At 40.0% G+C, this 20,804-nt stretch overlaps 2 protein-coding genes across 3 annotated transcripts in view; both read right to left on the bottom strand.

Moving 5' to 3' along the window:
* Window positions 1-7,209, bottom strand: part of commd10 (COMM domain containing 10) — a 49,092-nt gene extending 41,883 nt beyond the window's left edge. Inside the window, exons 1-5 of the mRNA XM_061767677.1 lie at window positions 7,042-7,209; window positions 5,353-5,443; window positions 5,085-5,195; window positions 4,455-4,610; window positions 841-951 (exon numbers count right to left, since the gene is read on the bottom strand). Coding sequence (XP_061623661.1) covers window positions 841-951; window positions 4,455-4,610; window positions 5,085-5,195; window positions 5,353-5,443; window positions 7,042-7,070 — 498 coding nt within the window. The 5' untranslated portion in view covers window positions 7,071-7,209. The remainder of the gene's footprint in view (window positions 1-840; window positions 952-4,454; window positions 4,611-5,084; window positions 5,196-5,352; window positions 5,444-7,041) is intronic.
* A 1,888-nt stretch (window positions 7,210-9,097) lies between these two features.
* Window positions 9,098-20,497, bottom strand: ap3s1 (adaptor related protein complex 3 subunit sigma 1). 2 transcript variants are annotated; one of them, XM_061767676.1, is made up of 7 exons: window positions 20,175-20,497; window positions 17,368-17,459; window positions 17,169-17,280; window positions 17,009-17,080; window positions 16,535-16,642; window positions 14,119-14,160; window positions 9,744-9,879 (listed from the first exon to the last, which is right to left on the bottom strand). In XM_061767676.1, exons 1-6 carry the CDS (start codon window positions 20,241-20,243, stop codon window positions 14,125-14,127), a joined length of 489 nt encoding a protein of 162 aa, XP_061623660.1. In that variant the 5' UTR covers window positions 20,244-20,497; the 3' UTR covers window positions 9,744-9,879; window positions 14,119-14,124. The 2 variants fall into 2 exon arrangements, with proteins under 2 accessions (XP_061623659.1, XP_061623660.1); XM_061767675.1 differs by lacking the exon at window positions 14,119-14,160 and having other exon boundaries at window positions 9,098-9,879; window positions 20,175-20,489.
* Window positions 20,498-20,804: the final 307 nt, after the last annotated feature.

Raw genomic sequence — 20,804 nt, 5'->3', positions numbered from 1 at the left:
CTGTGGCGATAGCTGTTTTTCACAGAGGATAAAGAAAATATGCCTGTGAGTATTGTTCTATTGTCTGTCTACAAGTTTTGATGCACCATTTGTGTTGAAATATCTGTCCGTCTATGGCGTTTTGCATTGTGTGCTAGTATTAACCTAGCAGAAGGAAATGTTTTGTGGTTGTTTTAAATACACAACGAAATACTTTTTGTAATATGTTTAGTATGAGAGCAAACTCCAACTGAGAGTGGCATTAAACAGCTTTGAAGCCTCTTTTTTTGTAATTGTTCACTATCTGCCAAACTGAGCAGCACGGTGAACTAGTGATGAGCTTGTTTGCCTCACAATTCTGAGGTTAAGGGTTTGAATCTTAGCTTGAGCCTTCTAGTGTTGAAATGACATGTTATCCCTGTGCTTGGTGGGTTATTTTTTCTCCCACGTTCCAAAAACATGCATGATCGGTCCATTGACGACTAGTTTGAAATTGGATTGAAGTCTAATTGTCTATTTAAAAAACAATATAGCTGTACGAATATACTGTGCAGTACCACATTTGGAATTACAGACAACAGACAGAATAAAACACATTAACGTCTTAAAAAGGTGCATCTATTTCACTACTATTTGACCCGTGAGACCATTGAGGTTTCAGATAACAAGCTCCCCGACCTCTGAACTTTACACACACACTTACTCTGGAACCAGAGGTCTATCTACCTCTGGGTCAAAACAAACACCGGTGGGATTAACATCTATTACTTAAGTAAAAGGGGCAGATCGGAAAAGCAGAGGGATAATGGAAAGTGATGGATGATGTAGTCTAACTGTGTTGTACTTTGTGTGCTTTCCCACCTGAGAGTCTTCATTGTGGAGGCCCAGTTGGAGCACAGCATTGGGGGACTTGAGTCTGGCCTGGCTGGACTGGGCCATCTGCAGGTTCAACTGCCAGCTGACAAAATCCAGCTGGAAACACAAAAACAACAGAGCACTTCCTTATAGGTGAAAAAAAGAAGGCCAGATTGTTGGCTAAAACTTAATGTTCCCAATCTCCCTCTCCGCCTCAGTCCTTATGCAGCGCCGTGATAGATTCACGGGACTGGTGCCGCAGTTAAGCAGTTTATGATGCGGCTAGAGGTCCTCATGATAAACTGTGTGTGACTTATTGGTTGTGGATGCTTGTGTGGCATCACAGGACCGGATGCGAGGTGGGAAAAAGCTGCAGTTGGCACATTATTCATGCCGGGAACAAGATCCGCATTAGCGTGAGTGATCATCTTAACTCCACGACATGCTAACTTTTATTACTTTCAGTGCCGACATGCTGCATATAGATCCATAAATCGATTTCAAAATGAATGTAATTAATTGAATTGAATTATAATGCGGTGGGTCATAAATAAACATAAGAAAGGCATTTTCATGGAAAGCATAGTAATATATTTGTACATGTCAGCTTGTGCTTTTTAACAAACCGCAACATTAGGTACTTCTGCATCATCTAACCAATACAACAGCTGTACCGGTAGGGAAAATTCTGCATTTTAGAATTAATAACTGTCACCGACGAATTTATTAAAAATATTGGTAGAGGTTTATGAATGTTGTTTTAGTTTGCAGTGGTTTTACAACTGCACGGCACACTGAGAGCTAATGCTAATACGTTGGTTATTATGTTCAGCTATATGAGGCAAGTGAACCTAATGAAGGGGCTGGTAAGTGCATAATCCTAATCACAGGGAATATTAGTAACAGGGGTTGATTACTTTTCGAATTAATTATACAGTATTTATAATTATTCATTCAAATTTAATGGGCTCTCCTTTTTTCCTGCCTTGCACAAAGTTGACAATAAATTGTACCGTAGTTGAAGGGGTATATTAATTGTGTATGTATTTATTATTAGGTACATTGGTGCCTTGATTTAGGAATTTAATTTATTCCATGACCATGCTCATAACAAATCACAAATCATCATTTCCTATTGAAATTAATAGAAATGCCATTAGTCAATTTAAGCCCAAGAGTGCTCCTACTGGTGTATGTGAGACTTGGCCGCCAATGGGCAGGGAATAGAGACATTTAGACATACACGAAGAAGAGTTTCAGAACTGACTCAGTAAGTTGCAGTCATATGGGTCCTTTTTTGCAGAGGATAAAGAATATATGCCTGTGAGTATCACGTTATTGTCAGTCTACGTGTTGCTGCACTGTTTGTGTTCAAATAGCCATTGCCTAAAGAGTTATAACTACTGCAAGATCAATACTAGTTTTGTTAGCCCATCTATGGCATTTTGTATTGTGTTAGCATTAAGCTAGCAGACGTTACTATAAGGCAAAGTTATGCGGTTGTTTTAAATAACACTTGGGGTGGCAATAAACAGCTTAAAGCACGCAATTGGCAATTTTTGAATAATTGTTCACTATCTGCTGAACTGCTGCTTGTTGTGAAGTGAGTTGAGTTCGCTGCCACCATTTAGCCCAAGGCCCGTAGCTGCAATTTTTGCTTCGTTTCACTCATAAGTGACGACCGGGGGCGGAGCTAAGATGTGAAAGAGCAAGTGGCTCCTCACGAAAAAACGACTACCAATAAATCCAGCGACTTTTTGTGGTGACATTTGAGACTTATGAAAACTCTGAGACTCCCTCCAGAATAGTAGCTGATCACCCCTCCGCATCCAAACTGCAAATGAATTTCTAATTGTAAAATAAAGCCACCACGGGCTAATTTAACGCATACGGGCACATTCAAAATCAATCAAATCCAGTAGGGATGGAGAAGATGACATGTGGAAGCACAAGCAGGTGAGATATCTAAATGACAACAACTCCGGCGTGACTGATGCCGACACGCTGTCTCTGTTTCCACTTAGATCTCGACTCGGTGGCGCCGTTTGAAGTCAGGGTAGCACAGGAGTGGCTTGAAAAAAAATAATAAAAACACAAAAAAAACTATGTGACAACATTCACATGCTGAGAATAATTGCTGTTATTATAAAACAGCATGGTTTTAATGAGGGCACCCTGATGGGAAATGGGCTAAGTATAATGTGGACGAACAGAATACATGAAAATGGATGAAGTGTAAGGATGGATTTTGTACATCAGCATTATCCATCCATCCATTTCTATAGTGCTTCTCCTCATCAGGGTGGAGGGTGAGCTGGATCCTATCCCAGGCAAACTACACCCTAAAATGGTCGCCAGTCAATCACAGGGAACATATAGACAAACATTCACACAGAGTCTGTGGGAATTGAACCATGTTGTCTGAGGTCAAGTCAGGCGAGTGAACCACTACACTGTCAGTGGAGCACTAACTACTTCAACTATTTCAGGTATACTTGATGCCTTACTACTATTGTAAATCATCATCATAATTTAAAACAAATTTGTGGAGAAGGCCACAAAAATGTTCATACCAAGGGTGGGCAAACTTTTGTACTCAAGGGCCACACTTGATTTTTAAAACGGGGAAAAAAAAGTTAAAAGTTAAAATGCATATGAAAGATATGAAACTAATTAGATTTTTTTAAACTCATTTTGTTTCATTTTGTAATTATAATAAATTAAATGAAAAATTCTTTATTTTACCAATATTTTTATTTACAATGTAATTTTAATTTATTGAATGAATAAATACATTTTATTTAACCAAATTTAGGCAAAAAAATGGCTAAATTATTGTTAAAAATATTACTGGAATCTTGATTATGTCAATGGGCCAGATTAAAGAATGGAGGGGGTCCTATGTTGCCACGCCTGGTTTTGTACTGTCCCTTGAGGGAATTTTCCCCATTTTACAAAAATCAGTATTTTAAAAATAAATTAAAGAACGGCAAGAAAGAAATTGACTATTAATTGGAAGGAGAATTAATGTTGTGTAACATTAATATGAATGAAGACGGGACAATCAGAGTGACAACGTTTTAATAGAACTCGATATTAAGTTAGTGTATAAAAAAGTATATATCCTCAAATAGTGGGCTCTGCTCTAAAAGATGCCATGCCCCATTTAATGTTTATTAACACATTCACTGCCAGCCTTCCCAGTTAACATGGATATTTGACTTCTAAAGCCGTCAATGGCAGTGAATGTGTTAAGACATATTATATTCCAATAAATATGCTGATGATCTGATTGGACAAATAAATGTCATGTCTTGCTGCAAAACAATCTTTCGAGTGAACTAAATATGAACCTCATTATTTTTAATGAAGTACCGTTATTTATTTATAGGGAGGAATTCTAGTAAAAAATATTTTAGGAAGAAATGCCTTAGTACAAAGAAAAGCCTCCACTTAAAGAATAACATTCTGCTACTTTCTGCAGTAGAGTCAGTAAATACTTCTATTTAAATTTCCTTTGGTTTACTGAAAAATGTGTCTAAAATGTGCGGTACATTTACTAACACAGTTGTTCCAAATACTTTTCCGAGGTCAAAAACTGAAGTTGTTATGGATCTTACCTTCTTAGGGGCAAAAATATTGTGCTTTAGTCGGTCCACCAGCTGGGGGCCAGAAGTGGACCACGTTTGAGAGAACACTTCAGCCTTGTCGGGGTTCATGTTGATCCCCTGAAGCTGCTGCTGCAGAGAGGATGGCTTCACATTATGGTACACCGCCTAAAATGGGAGGCAAAGATCGGGGAGAATGGCTTAAGTTACACAGACAGCGCAACAGTGAACCCAGCTGGAGGGATGCGAACATTACATTTGCTGCCTAATCATTTGTTAGTACTTGAACTTTTGTCGGTGACTGATCTTGATAAAATATGAATATGGCTGACCGTTCACTTATACACAATCATAACAAGAATTCACACGGACATTCACACACAATTTAAAGTCTTCAATGAACCTAACATGCATGTTTTTGGAATAAGGGAAGAAGCCATCAATTACAAAATACTATTAACTAAATTCAAACACACATTCAATATTTTTCACATTATTACAAGGGAAAAGAGCTATGTTGCGTTTATCCTTAAAGGTCATGAGTTATGAGTACAATATTCTGATACAAGAACCTTCAAAAGTATTAGTGTCACGCTATGATCACTAATGCAGTGAAACAGATGTCACATGACGGGCCCTCACCTGCTCAAGAATGAAAGCGGATGTTTCCAGGATTAAGTCGAGAGCCTGTTTATCCAGCGAAAAAGCCATCTGAAGTTTTTGCTCCTCCTCTTCGCTGAATGTCCGTTCTCCCTGCAAAGAAAAGCCAAAATACTGATGAATGTACTGTATAGTACACCAAAAGGTCAATGAATAAATGCATGCGAGTGGGTTTGACCACATCTACAGTGGTCCTGCAGTCAAAAGCCTTCTGTCTTTGGACATGAATCACACGATGAGGTGACCATACCTTCAGATGAAGCTTTTGGATGATGCGGGAGATCAATCTGGAGAACTTGTTCACATCTATGGAATTGATGAGAGTCACCGCTTCCTTGATGCTGTTAAGAAAGGATGAAACAAGCGATCTTTTGTCGCTCTAAGGCCCGCTACACACATAAAGACAACCGGGCTGTTTTTGTCCCGATTTTGCCCCTTCCCGCCCAAGGATTTCAAACTCATCTTCATTTTTGTTCCATTACGTGTGATCAAGCGAGATTTCTCCCCCAGATTTATATATGTGGTGCTCGGTGCTGAAATCATCAGAGCGCACCACACATACAATATGATCAAAACTGTTAAATGCCTGATTTTGTATCTTTATAAGGGGGGGTGTCACAAATTAAAAAATATATATTTTAAGATTTTAAAAATCCTTTGTGTATCTAGTCGAAGAATGCCAAAGTAAGCGAAGTATACACCAAAAACGTAAGCATTTTCCTCTCTTCCGATCAAAATCGGCAAAGGTCTAATTATTGGATGCTTCTAATGTACATGACTATCCTGAGCAATTACCCGGTGATGGTGTGGGGTGTGTTATGAGTGATTATTCCTCCCCAATCAGCCCAGAAAACGATCAGAGCTGTCAATCGTACAGTGGGTATAAGAAGTCTACACACCCCTGTTCAAATGCTAGGTTTTTGTGATATTAAAAAAAGAGGCCAAGATAAAACTTATGCAACCCTTAATTTGACCTGAGCTAGTGTGGTTGCACAAGTGTGCACAGTCTCTTATAACTGGGGATGTCACCTTGTTCACAATTAACCAATCACATTCAAACTCATGTTAAATGGGAGTCAGCCCACACCTGCCACCATTTTAAAGTGCCTTTGATTTACCTCAAATAAATTTCAGTTGTTCTAGCAGGCTTTTCCTGACTTTTTTTTTAATTTATTTCTAGCAAAGGCCTGAAGGTTTTGTGCTAACACTGACTGGTATTTGGAACGGTTACAGTTGAATAAAAAACAACCCCAAAGCAAGATGCTGACACCACAATACTTCACTGTGACATTATGTTTTTGTTTTTTTTCGTGATGAGCAGTGTTGTTTGCACCAAACATACCTATAGGGATTATGGCCGAATGTTCAACCTTAGTTTAAACATTTTGAAGGGGGGGGAAAAAAATAAATAAATAAATAAATAAAAATTTAAACACACTGGAAATCTCCCAAAGGCATGTGGGGGGGAATTTGTGGGATATTTTACAATGTAGAATTTGTCGAACAGCGTTTGCATTGCATCTCATTGTTTGTGCAGGTGTCCCAAATGTTACAGCTAGAATATAATTATCAGAGCATTGGTATGTATGCATGCATTCATTTCGGTGTGAAATTGCTTTTGTTATCATTGATACATGACAAACGTAAACAAAAATGTCACATTTTAAACGGACATATCATGCTCTAATAGTAGACTAACCATAATTACCAAGCTGAACAATAGCAGAACACTACATTTGGTTGCTCTGCAGAACGTTTAAAACTTGTTTTTTTGTCATTTGTAATAACCAAAAAGATGAATAACAATAAATACGTAATGTCAAGTTATCTAATGATAAACTCATTTTGTGACAGCGTTGGGCTACAGTTCGAGGCTAGCCAGGCTGTCGTTGACTAACGTCTCAGAGTACAAAGTAAAAAAAATAAAAAAATAACAAACCTCTGCGTTTCTTTAATAACTGAAGCCATTGTATTTGCAGCAAATGTAAGGAATAATGAAACATGAGGCGTCAAAGCCGTAACAGCATCCTCACTTTGTTGACACGTCTCACTTCCTGGTGTCACATGACGCCACGCGCGACCGTCGAAGTTGCGCGAGGATTCCGGCCGGACCCGTAAGTCCAGTAGGATGAATAAGTACGACAAACGCAAAATTTTTGCTACGAAGGAATGTTTTAAAATAATTTTGCAGAGTAAATAATAATACTGAAAAAAATTCGTAAATTAAGTTTTAAATTTCTCTAAAAGCGTATCTTGCGTAAATATGCGCATTGCGCAAGGTAACACTTTAAAAGAAGAGTCACTGTAATTACGGAAAGGGAGAATGGACAAACCGAGCGAAAAAGCTTAAAATATTTAAAGCAAAATAGGCCCCTGAACCCATCCATACATCCATCCATTTTCTGAGCCGCTTCTCCTCACTATGGTCGCAGGCGTTCTGGAGCCTATCCCAGCTGTCATCGGGCAGGAGAGGCGGTGTACACCCTGAACTGGGGTTAGGGTTAGGGCTAACCCTAACCCTAACCCCGACCCCTATGAACTGGCCATAGGGGTCGGGTGCAGTGCAAGCTGGGCGGTGGCCGAAGGCTACAGAAGCTGGCTCTAGGGACGTGGAATGTCACCTCTCTGGCAGGGAATGAGCCCAAGCTAGTGTGTGAGGTCGAGAAGTTCCAACTAGATATAGTCGGACTCGCCTCCACACACAGCTTGGGCTCTAATTCCAGTCCTCTCGAGAGGGGTTGGACTCTCTTCCACTCTTGAGTTGCCCACGGTGAGAGGCACCGAGCAGGTGTGGGTATACTTATTGCCCCCCGGCTCGGCGGTTGTACGTTGGGGTTCACCCCAGTGGACGAGAGGGTAGCCTCCCTCCGCCTTTGTGTGGGGAGGATGGGTCCTGACTGTTGTTTGTGCTTATGCACCAAACAGAGAGTACCCACCCTTTTTGGAGTCTTTGGAGGGGGTGCTGAAGAGCACTCCCACTGGGGACTCCATCATTCTGCTGGGGGACTTCAATGCTCACGTGGGCAATGACAGTGAGACCTGGAAGGGCGTGATTGGGAGGAACGCCCCCCCCCCGATCAGAACCCGAGCGTTGTTCTGTTATTGGACTTCTGTGCTCATCACAGATTGTCCATAACGAACACCATGTTCAAGCATAAGGGTGTCCACACGTGCACTTGGCACCAGGACTCCCTAGGGCGCAGTTCGATGATCGACTTTGTGGTCGTTTCATCGGATTTGCGGCCGCATGTCTTGGACACTCGGGTGAAGAGAGGGGCGGAGCTGTCAACTGATCACCGCCTGGTGGTGAGTTGGCTCCAATGGTGGGGGAAGATGCGGGTCCGACGTGGCAGGCCCAAATGTATTGTGAGGGTCTGCTGGGAACGTCTGGCAGAATCCCCTGTCAGAACGACTTTCAACTCCCACCTCCGACAGAACTTTGCTCATGTTTCGGTGGAGGTGGGGGACATCGAGTCCGAGTGGACCATGTTCTGCGCCTCCATTGCTGAGGCGGCCGACCAGAGCTGTGGCCGTAAGGTGGTCGGTGCCTGTCGTGGCAGACTCGTTTTCGGTGAGGGTTGGACTCCGCCAAGGCTGCCCTTTGTCACAGATTCTGTTCATAACTTTTATGGACAGAATGTCTAGGCGCAGCCGAGGCGTAGAGGGGGTCCGGTTTGGTGGCCTCAGTATTGCATCTCTGCTTTTTGCAGATGATGTGGTTCTGTTGGCTTCATCAAGCCGTGACCTCCAACTCTCACTGGAGCAGTTCGCAGCCGATTGTGAAGTGTAGGTGTTTGAAAGAACGATCAATAAGCATTATTGGCAAAGACACAAATTTTACTTAGGGCCCCACGAAGGCATGGGCTGGTCCTTTTGTCTATTAACATCTAATTAAATCGTTTAGCATGTTCGTCATAAGCATCATACATTTACTGCTTAAAACTGTGTAGTGCATTAAGCATAACAGTAAAAAAAAAAAAAAAAAAAAAAAAGACTGAGTTTCAACGGTTTATTATGTAGTAAAAGGAAAAGGCAGGAAAAATATTCATGCACAGAAAGCTAATTATTTGAACAGATAGAAAATATAGATTCAGAATATATGATCATAATTCTCTCAGACAGCATATCAGCAATGTCACAATATTCTTCCACATTTTATTTGGTTTCACACACACCACAGAGTATAACTTTTCCAATACTGTATTGATCCCGACTGGTCCCGTCAATTATATTTGTCTGGAATGAACTACTTTCAACATACTTCAATCAATCTTCATTTCAAATTAAGTAAACACTCAAGTTGGTGAAATAACTTAAGTTGGACTGAGATGGATGTGAACAGTAGCAGCTAAACATCCCGGGGGGGGGGGGGGGGGGGGGGGGGGGGGGGGGGGGGGGGGGGGGCTGTTTGGTTAGTAATGTTAGTAATGTACCGTGGAGAAATAAATACTTTATTTTGATTTTGCAACAGAAAAAAAACAGAACACAAAATGCATAAAACTTTTTTAAACCAAGATTTGTTTTCTCTAAATCACGCAGTACTTCCATTATTTGATCAAACTAGAGTTAGTAAGAGGTTTTGGTAAAGAGATTGCATCGTGTTTAAACATTGGCTGACATCTCCAGGCGGCGGGTCGTCTGCGTGCCGCTATTTGAAGGACGGCAAATTTGGCACTTTGATGCTGATGTCACCGATGTTGATGTTTCTGGGCATTTCCGGGAGGTTCATGTTTTTTACCGCTGATACGGCACGAGCCGGCGCTCCTGCAATACCAGCCTGCACGCACAAACACACATACACAAACAATATTAAGATTATATAGCGCTTCATTAAACAGTCACATTCAACGGTGGACACGGGGGACAAACATAACCACTACACGGTAATCGACGAGACATGATGCCAAAGCACCAAATGGCTACCATGACACACATGTGCGTTATGTACATTCAGATGCCGTCATAGCGTCAGATGCACATGCAGAATGCGGTGCTACATTGGTACATCACAACCAGAGCCAATTCTGAATCCACTGCGAGGTCATTCACTACGTTGGATGGACTGTAATGGGGCGTTCGTCAAGCATTATTCAGAGTGAACCCACCGGACTGTAGGGGCCCATTTGTGTTTTAAAAAAATGCAAGGAGAGAATTGTTGGAGTATGGTTTTGCAAAATGAAGACTGGAAAGGTACAGTATGTTTTGAATGAAAAGGAGTGGGGGGAGGGCTTAATACAATACTACATTGAAGGTTAGCACATCTTGTTAGAGCTAAACCCAAGAGGTAGTCTTATTTGTTTTCTAACTGCGTTTTTTGGGGGATGCAGGAACAAAAAGACCCGTATTAACCGGTAGCTACTGATGACATGTGGGGGAAGTTGTAAAGCTGGCACTCAACTAAACTGGAAAATCTGATGTGTGGACAGAGGAGGTAAGTCACTCTAACACAATGAATCTCAACTGGAACAATTTAGAGCAGTGTTTCCCAACCATTGCGCCATGCCACATATTTTACATGAGGAAAAAAAAAATCACACAGACCACCACCCAACAAAAATGTCACCAAAAAAAGTACTGTACAGTGGTGCCTTGAGATACGCGACCCGATTTCCAAGTTTTTCTCGATACAAACCATCATTCGACCGATTTGTTTTGCTTTGACTTGTGAGCGCAAACTTGAGATACGAGCGGCACCTGGTGCCAGTGAACTCATTTCAGCTCACTTCACAATTAGCAGCAGTGAGACAAATAATGAATGTGAACAATTCATCAAAAATGAGGCTTCAAGCTGTCTATTTCCACCCCCAGTTGAAGTGTACTGTCAAACTAAACATGAAACAAGGATAATTACACACTGTATTTAACATGACCAAACAATGTTGCCTTAAGAATGGCTTCCTAGCTTAATGCTAACATATAATGGGAAATGCCATTGAAATGCTAATGTTTAGCATTGATAGTTGCAGTCTTAGAACTCTTTAAGCGACACAATTTGAGCACAAACAGTGGAGCAACACATGCAGACAGCTAATAGAACAATACTTTTAGGCATATATTCTTTATCCGCTACAAAAAAGGCTAATATTACAGCAACTTACTGAGTCACTTACAGTAGTAGTAGAAGTACTATTGTTCTTTTTGTCTGCATGACTGTATCATACTGCCCCCTGGTGGTCAAGGCGGGCACACCAGAAATGCAGCACAATTAATTGAATTACAGCATTAAATCGTGATAACTGAAACCTTGAAATTAGAGATTTTACTCCTAAAAATTATATTTAATATTATTGTAAGCCGCTGTAACGTGACAAAGTTTGAATATTAACACTAAGCTTAAAAGAGAGGAAAATAAAACTGTACTTAAATAATGATTCAATTGTAATCTATTGCAAATAAAAGTTAGATAAAAAGATGTACCCAAATAAATATTTAAACTCTAACAGTTCAAGATTAAATGTAAATGTACTGAACTTAAAGTTAAATACAACTGAATTTGGGCAGTGATTCTGTCGTGTACCATCCGAGAGAGCCCGCCCGCGTACCATACCACAGTTAAAATCACTGATCTAGTGGCTAGCATAGATAGATGAAGAAAGATAAATTATTTGTACCAAATAATTTTCGACCAATTAAGTGAACTTGGATCATTTTTCCACAGCTGACCTGACGATCTCTCGCGACACACTAATGTGCTGCGCCATAGAGGTTGGGAATCACTGATTTAAATGCACCTCTGCAGTTTATGGAACAATAAATTAATCATCATCCACATTTGAGAATCACTGTGGTTGGAGATCCCCCAACCCTTCTGTGTGAATCTTTTACGCACGACAGACCCAAAAGTGACCGCTCACTGGTGAACAAAGATGAACATTCATTGCATTGGATCTGACTTTCCCAATGGATCGCTGGTCATAACGTGCGTTCGGCACACAGGCTCAATCCGTGATGTTCGGTGTCGTGGCACCGATTGAGCAAATCCTTTAGAAGAGGAGAAGAAATTGTAGAATAATGCAAAATGATACTGAGATTCTGCAATGGATTCTAAAGAGAGGGAGAAGATTCGAAATGTGTCAATTGGTGTGAATGTGACTGTGGATGGTTGTACGTCTATATGTGCTCTGCGATTGGCCGGCGACCAGACCAAGGTGTACGCCGCCTCTCGCTCAAAGTCAGCTGGCATAGACTCCAGCTCAACCGTGACTTTAATGAAGACAAACGTGATACAAAACAGATGGATGGGGGGAAAAAAACAATTCTGATATTATTATATTGATAGTTGAAGTAGAGGTGGGACAGAATATCAATAATGTACAGTATCTCATGTCTTACGCTACAGCATCACTACAAAATATTTTTTTAATGTCACTATCAGTGAGATTTAAGAAGAATGAGTAATGTCTGTTTTAACAGTGGTTAACTTTTTTTTTTAAACTTGCATGACAATAAGCAGTGTTTGGGAGTAACTAATTACAAAATTATGTAAATGTAATCATTACATACATTAAGGGGGGAAATGTGTAATTAAATTACAGTTGCTTTTGGAAATTTCCAAGATTACAATTTTAGTTACTTTTGAAAAACAGATGCAAAAACTCAGATTATTATTTTTTTTTTCATATTAATTCCTCCTAAAGCAGACACATGTGATTGGCTCTGGTCATGTGCCATTTTGCTGAAATCTCAAACACATGACATACTTCTCAAAATATGACCTCGAAGTACCACCTTGTAGTGCAATCTGTTAGTTTGTCTGGAATTTTGAAAAAGTTAGACTCACAGATGTACTTTTGAACACATAAAAGAACATTGACTTTTGAACCGTTTCAGTTTACAGTATCTGTGTTGTCACAAGAAGCGACATTTTCTAAATTGTGCACATTTGTCATTAGGTCAATATGGTATCACATTTTCCACATGCTGTACACATAACGTAACAAACAATTTTTTATTTATTTATGTACTTACATTTCATCATGTTATTTCATCAGTTTATTATTTGTGTAAAGAACAAATGTGGTTAATTCCAAAATAATGACCTATGGTTTTAATCCACTTTTTTTGATGACATCCAAGGGTCCTGTTGATGCATTCATTCAAAATGAAGAAAAGCAATCAAAATGTAATCAAATGTAATTAGTTGCATTCCTTTGAGAAAATAAATGAAATAGTTACACTACTATTACATTTTCAACATGGTAACTTGTAATTGTAAACAATTACATTTCCAAAGTAATCTTCCCAACACTGACAGTAGGAATGTTAAAACATTACTTAAAACTAGGGCTGCGGCAATCGAATATTTCTAGAAACGATTAGTCTATTGGTTATCCTATCGATTAATTGTATAAGAGTTCATTTTCCATTATTAAAATACAAAATGTGCATGTGATGTGCAGCTATTATTTTGTCCGCTTGGGGTCATCACCCTCACGTTCCACACTATAATATCTGTGACTTTGTGCGTGCCTTCAGAAGGTGGGGCCTGGCCTGGTGAGTGACGTGGAAATGAAGAAAATTAAGGAAATTAAGAGTGTAGAGTTGGTTGTTGTGAGCTCAGGTTAGCGGCTGGCTGTTAGCTGGCGTGCGTGTTAAATGCTAACGCCGATCTTATGTTGGCGATCGTAGATGTGCTGTTGAACCGTCGTACTTGATCTTATTTTTTAAGTGTGAAATGATCCCAAACTTTGGACATTGTCTTTTTCGCACTCTTTCCTCCTTCTTCTGCAGTAACATTGTGTGAAAAGTGACGACTGCGAGGCCTCGAGGCAGAGATTTTGCTTCCACACTTTTTGTAATTGAATTACTCCTGTTATTCGATTAATCATTTCAGCCCAAGACGTAGACATTTTTGGGTCTGTCATGAAAGATGACTTGTGCATGTTAGTGAAGTTATTTGACTTATTTTTTCATGGGGTGGGTCCATATGGAAAGACTTGAGAAGGAGGAGGAGGGGGGGGAAGGGAAGTAAATTTCAGTTAAGGTTACAGTACTTGGTTGTAGATTTTAGCAGTACCTGCGTCTACCTGTCCTGCCTGGTAGACTGAAAGATAAACGTCTGTAAAGAGAGAGAAGAATGGAAAGAACTAGACAGGGTCAGGGGGGAAAGAGGAATGAGGAATGTTAAAGCAGGTTAAAGTAATTACAGTTTATCTCCATAGGGGGGGGGGGGAAAGTGGAGAAGACCTATCGTAGACCACCGAGTTTGATCCAAAACGTCCCGCCTTAACACATACCAGTTTATGGAGGACTTATGTGAAGCCATTAGTCTTTGTCAGACTCATTAAATAGCTCATTCCTTACTCTCCTGCTAGTTGCCTGGAATCGGACCGTATCGTTTTAAATTAGTGTATGAGTGAGAGACACTGTGGTCTAGGGTAGGTCCCAGAGGGGAGAGAGGAGAGCAGCTCTGATGAGACTCTGCTTATAGAACAGGGGGGGGGGAAAAAAAAAAAAAAAAAAAAAAAAAAGAACCTGTCGGATTAAAAAACAAACTCCAGCTAAGGTTAAAAGAATGTCAATTCTATTATCGCTAGTAAATTGGAGCACACAGCAGATGTCAGCCAATTAGGTAAGCAAGCTACTCTGCAATGCATCACTTTATGTTATTATGTGCCGTCAGCAGCAAGAGGAAAAATGGAAACGAGTTCATGAAATTGTCTCTGGCTGTTAGTCTGACCGTAATGTTTCTTCTCAATTCATGTTTACAAAGGAGTATTAGGGTCACATGGAAAAGAAAAAAAAAAATGACAGTATGAGATTAAAATCGTAATCTTACGAAGATACAGTTAATGTACACAGTCTTGCGTTCTCTTGACTGTTTTTCGGAAAAACCTTTAACTTTACTTTTTCGCTCAAAAAAAAAACATTCATAGTTATCTGACTGTTTAAAATACAGCGCTTCATTCTCTTATATTATTAATTGCGACAATGTAAAACTTATGAACTCAAAACGTTTTTTTTCCCCTCAAAAATGTAAGATTTGTTTCTCGACAAGATACAACTTTATTCATGTAATTTTACAAATTAAACCTTGAAAACACGTTTTTGAAAAATATCTCACTTTATTCTTCCAAATATACAACTTTTTTGCATATTATGATGACTCAAATCTTGACAATAACTGAAATTTTAGCTTGAAAATTTTATTTCTCGTATTTCAGTGGACCGACCCCAAAAAGTGAAAATCTGTGAATAATTGACGCTCACTTATAATTGCCATGTAATTTCTTTTTCTTTTCTTTTTTTTGCCATTAAGCAGGGTTTTCCCAAAACTGTGGTGACTTTAATCAAAAAAAATATACAAAAATCTATCTAAAAAAATACTTTTTCACAAAGAAAACTTTATTCTCGCAATATTTCAACTAAAATCTAAACATTATACAACTTTTTATCCTCAGAATAAAAAAACGTTTTGGAAATTTACAACTTTATTCTCATACTACTACGACGAAAATTTCTAAAATACACAACTAAAATCTGGAAAATATAGCTTCAATTTTGATAATATCTGACTTATCTCGTAAATCTTTTTACCCTCAAAACTATACAACTTTACTCTCGTATTATTATTACGACTTAAAATCAAAATATACAACTTGAATCTAAAACAAATACACATTTTAACTTAAAAAAGAAACTCTTCTTCAAGAAAATATACAACTTTATTCTCATATCACCACTAAAATGTTGAACACATTCATTTTTAGCTACAAAAAATACAACCTTTATTTGAAATTATACAACTTTATTTTTCAAAATAGTGAAAATAAAACATGGAATATGTATGACTAAAATCTCCAAAATATGAAACTCTCGTTAGATTACAACTTGCTTGATTATGGCTCTTTGTGTACTACTTTTTTTCAGCGTGGCCCTATTACTCCTTCGTAGACGTTTGTAGAAGATGCATGAAAAGTGAAGCAGCAGTTATTTCCTTTCACAGTTATTACAAAACCCTTTTTTTTTTTTTAAAGCATTAACTGCAACATGGACGCCACGTTGCAATGTGCACTCATCCCTCTGCTATATCACCTGCGCAGGGATGATATTTGGCAAGAAGCTGGGCTCGTGTGGTACAGATCCCACACACCTTCTTCCTCAGCGCCCTATTTCATTTGTGTGCTCCTCAAAAAAAAAAAATAATGTATTTTTTTTTTTTAAAAAGGACGATCATCTGGAGAGATGGAACACTTAAGTCCGTATGAATGGCAAAGTGTTGATCTGTGTGCAAAGCTGTGTGGCAGCGAGAAAAAAGTAAGCGAGATGAGCGCAAACACCCAGGATCGTGTCGGGAGCATCACAAGGTCACTGGAGAGTCGCATGCAGGGTGCAGCATACACGCATGCCTGCATACTCTGTACCGTCCGTCCCTTGTCGAAGAGTGAGACGAACGGACGGGAGGGAGGGAGGGAGGGAGGGCGCCAACTTACCTCTGACTTCTCCATCTTGTTCTGGGCGTCCACCTGGGTGATGATCTCATTCATGTTGGTCTCCAGTACCATCCCCCCCATCACCATCTCCGCCAGAATGTTGTGAACCTGAATGGGCAACAGTCGATTAAGGCGTTTCCTCATATAGGGGGCTAAGCTCTAATAGATGCCTTCCGTACTGTTAACACCCACAAATGGAATTGGAAATTACTGCATTTTCTAAATGAGTCATTTTCAAACAAAAGAAAACTCCCGTATTTCTTCAGTCAATAGCCAGCGCTGCGGAAGACTTAATCAGCAGCACCTCTGCTGGTTGCAATCACGTATTAATAATTCTTTTCATCCATCACTTCCAAATTCAGATCAAGAACTGTATTATTATGTCCACGCCTAGCAGAAGTAACATGACAGGTCCTACATGTCGTAAATAAGTGTAAAAGATGTGTTGCATAACAAATATGTGGCATTTCCTACCTTGTCTACATGGAAAATGAGGTCAAGTTCGCAGACATTCTCAAAGCATTTGTCCAGTGTTTCCACAAATACCTAAAAGGGAAAATTAAATGAAACTGATAGCGACAAGAAAAACAGTGAAACTGAACCAAAGATAACAAGTCTGTTTGTTTTTTTTCACCTGTATTAAGTCTAAAATTCCTAGTTCACTCTCTGAGGAATCCACGCAGAACACAAAGTACAACGTGGCGTAGTGCCTGTAGATCAACTTGTAGTCGGATCCCCCGATCAACCTGACACATGGTACGCGCGAGAGACAATCATTTAACACAAAACAAATTTTGAGATCATTAACATTGTGGGATCTGCATGGCACTTACATTCCTCCTTCTAGAAAATTGCAGACATTCTCATCTCTTTTGGACACCAAATGGAAAGTTTCCCTGATGATCTGCTGCTCCGTGTCTTCACTCTGCATGAGCGAAGGGGAAACGAAAAGCGGAATATCACATTACATGTCTGCTCACATGGAGGTGCTTTGTCATTACTACCAGTCCATTATTTCATTTGTCCTCGTCATGTCATTTAAAACAAACCGAGCGGCAAAGGCGTCGCTGTTTGCTTTTGATATTAAATCAACCACCACCACCCCCCCCCCCCCCCCCGGGGCTACACAGGCCAGGATTTCAGCTCGCTGTTGGAGCTGCGCCACACATAAAAGCTCTGTTATCGTCACTTGAGGATCCTGAATAGAAGTGAGAGTTTCAGGCCATGCTCACAGTAATCTAAAGGTCTAAATATGAGAGGGCATCCAATGGATCATAAAACTTGAAGGCATGCCGAGCGAAGCGACTGAACTTGAGTGAAATGTCGAGCAGGGTTCGCCAACTAGTTTTCATGAATTGACTTATAGTTTTGCTGCGATTCCAAATTCTAATCGCTGGTGAACGGCGTCACAATATCGCCGATGTAAAGTCGGCCAATCAAAAATATCATGACCTAACACAATAAACATTTCCAGGTGTGAAGCGAGATCCAGCCGGCCACCACCAAGCCATACCAATACAGTATAACCTATTGTGTTTTACAATAATACTTAACTATATTTAGAATTTCATATTATGCACCTGTAACTAAAAAGTGAAGTGTGGGGAGTCTCTGTTGGTGAAAAACATGAGAGCTGTCACAACAAAAAATGACTGTTTCTGGGTATGAATCGACATCCAGCCAGCTGGCGCATAATCTTACCAATACAGTACATTTAGTATATTGTGAGCCTAAAAAGCATAATCGCTCGCCTAAGTCATATTTTACTTACTGTCACAATATCAATATAAAATACCAATGTGCTGGCTAAAAATTGTGTCACGATAATCTGCAACTGGCAACTGGACTGTTCTTGTTTGTTGGGTTTTTTTGTGTATGTATCTGTGGATGAAAAACCGACGCGTGGAGAGCCTCTTTCACGGAATTGCACGACTTCCGTCAATGAATGTAGCCAACAGTTTCTCAAATATCCACTCCTTTTATTTCTCGCCTGTTTCCTTTTTTTTTTTTGTATTATAATAATATAGCTACAGCGGAGTGCCCAATCTGTTTCTTCCTTGACAAACGCCATGTTGTTAGTAGTTCAATACAAAATAAAACAGTAGCGCCTCAAAGCGTGGTTTCTCGATAAGAACATCAGGGGTCTCAGGTTTTCTGTTGGGCGAGTTGGGAGACTTCCAAGGGCCAATTGTCTGGTGTGCGCGTGTGAGTCCCCGACTGTATTTGTTTTTTTGGTTGTTTTTTTTTTGCAATTGTCCAGTTCGATCACATTCGGCCACGTCCCTCGGTGTCAGAAACAATCTTTACCCTTGTTCCTGCCGTTCGCAGAGAGTGCAAACTTCAATAGACGTAACTTATCCAGAGCACTTGCGCTTGTCTCTATATTCGGGATATTTGATGTTTCTAAGCAACGCTCAGCCTCCAATTCCACTGCATTATTAATAGAAACTAAAGCTAAAAGAACACACAATAAGAGCTCATTTTTCCATTCCTACTTGAACACAGAAGTAACTATTACACCTACTCTAAATAAAAGGTCTCATCGAGAATACACACCTTACTACAAATAAATGCCCAATGCTCTCTGCAGTTGAGTAACCGAATTTATCCAACAAGTCCTGTTCTATAGTGCTTGTCCTCATAAAGGTCGTGGATGAGCTGGAGCGGACCCCAGCCGACTATGGGAGAGTACACTCTGGACTGGTCGTCAGGCAATCGCAATATTGACAAACAACCATTCACATTCATACTTATGGACATGAACCAACATGCAATTTTTCAGAACATAGGAGGAAGCCAGAGAACCCATTGAAAATCCACGCAAGCACGGGGAGCACATGCAAAAGCCACTGAGGCTTTTGGCACCATTCATTGTCTGTCCTGGTGCAATTCGGCAACGGAGACTCTCCACACTTGGCGTCTTCAACCACAGATAGATATGAAGTTGGAACTAAAGTTAAGTATTATTATTATTGTTAAATACAACCTATGTATACTGCATATACCTGCAAATATATATATATATATATATATATATATTGTAGTGAATACTCAGGTGCTGCAGACAGAGACACTCTATACGGATTAGATAGATAGATAGATAGATAGATAGATAGATAGATAGATAGATAGATAGATAGATAGATAGATAGAGCAGTTTGCTTCATACACAAGAGAAAACATTGTACCTACACGGTAACTAATAAATTTGAAAAAAAGAGAAAAAAAAACTCGCTACTCGAGTGTAAAATAAATATCTATTGTTAATTTATTGACAAGGTTCTCTGTCCTTTTCCTGCCTCGTCAATGTCACGTGGACAAATAAATAAATAAAGGGGGCAAAAGTTCGCATGCATGCTGAAGGCACGAGTCCCTCACAAGGGCGTCATTCAGGTCATGTGACACAAACAGTCAAACCCACACATCCCTCGGTTCACACGTTAAAATAATTCACGTTTCGAACTGTGCTACAAATGAAAATGGTGTTGACAATAAACTCTCTCTTATTTTTGCCTGGCTCGGCTTCCAAGAGGAGAAATACAAATCGCCAGGCATCCCATCGACAAGTACAGTATTGTTTTAAAAGATGTAAATTCATTCTACAAAAAAAAAGAAAAATAAAATGCAAAAGCTTACTCACGTAATGCTCGTAGAATTTGGACAGCCTCGGCTTGCCGTGGTTGTTGAATATTAAAATGGCTTTTATCATGATTGTAGCTGAGCTGGGGGGGTGGGGGGGGGGGGGGGGGAGGAGCAGGCGGTGGGGCGGGGCGGGAGCAAAAAGAGATCAGTCTGTGTGTGACTCCCGTGTGAACCCAAATGGGATTGACGGCCAAATCCCCGTCTCGATTTAAGGTTAATGCGGGGATCGCTTGGACTCGACACGCCGCTATTGCTCCATCGTCTCTTTACGGAAATGACCGTCCACGTCAAGGAAACCGCTCCTGCCCGGCCCCTCCCCTACCTGCTCACTACAGCGGCTGAGAAGGGTCAGACTTATTCTAGCCGCCAAAAAGTAAAAACGGCACAAAAAAAAACCCCGCATTTTTCCACTCTTATATTGAGCCGTCAAGTGGAAAAAAAAGTTGAATAACGGTGTATTCTTTTGGAAGCATGGTTACAATACTATAAAGTCATATAAAGGAACACCATTACCGAATTTAAAAAAAAAAAATAAGGGGGACGATTTGCGCATGCGTTTTAGGTCTTCATTCTGGGCGTGCACAGCTGACACGTGGAGTCAATAGATATCAACCATGGCCTATGAAAC

The sequence above is a fragment of the Phyllopteryx taeniolatus genome, chromosome 3 (assembly GCF_024500385.1).
Source record: "Phyllopteryx taeniolatus isolate TA_2022b chromosome 3, UOR_Ptae_1.2, whole genome shotgun sequence".
In the NCBI taxonomy this organism is placed as follows: domain Eukaryota; kingdom Metazoa; phylum Chordata; class Actinopteri; order Syngnathiformes; family Syngnathidae; genus Phyllopteryx; species Phyllopteryx taeniolatus.
The sequence above is the reverse complement of the archived record's forward strand: the minus strand, read 5'-3'. Positions and strand labels throughout refer to the sequence as shown.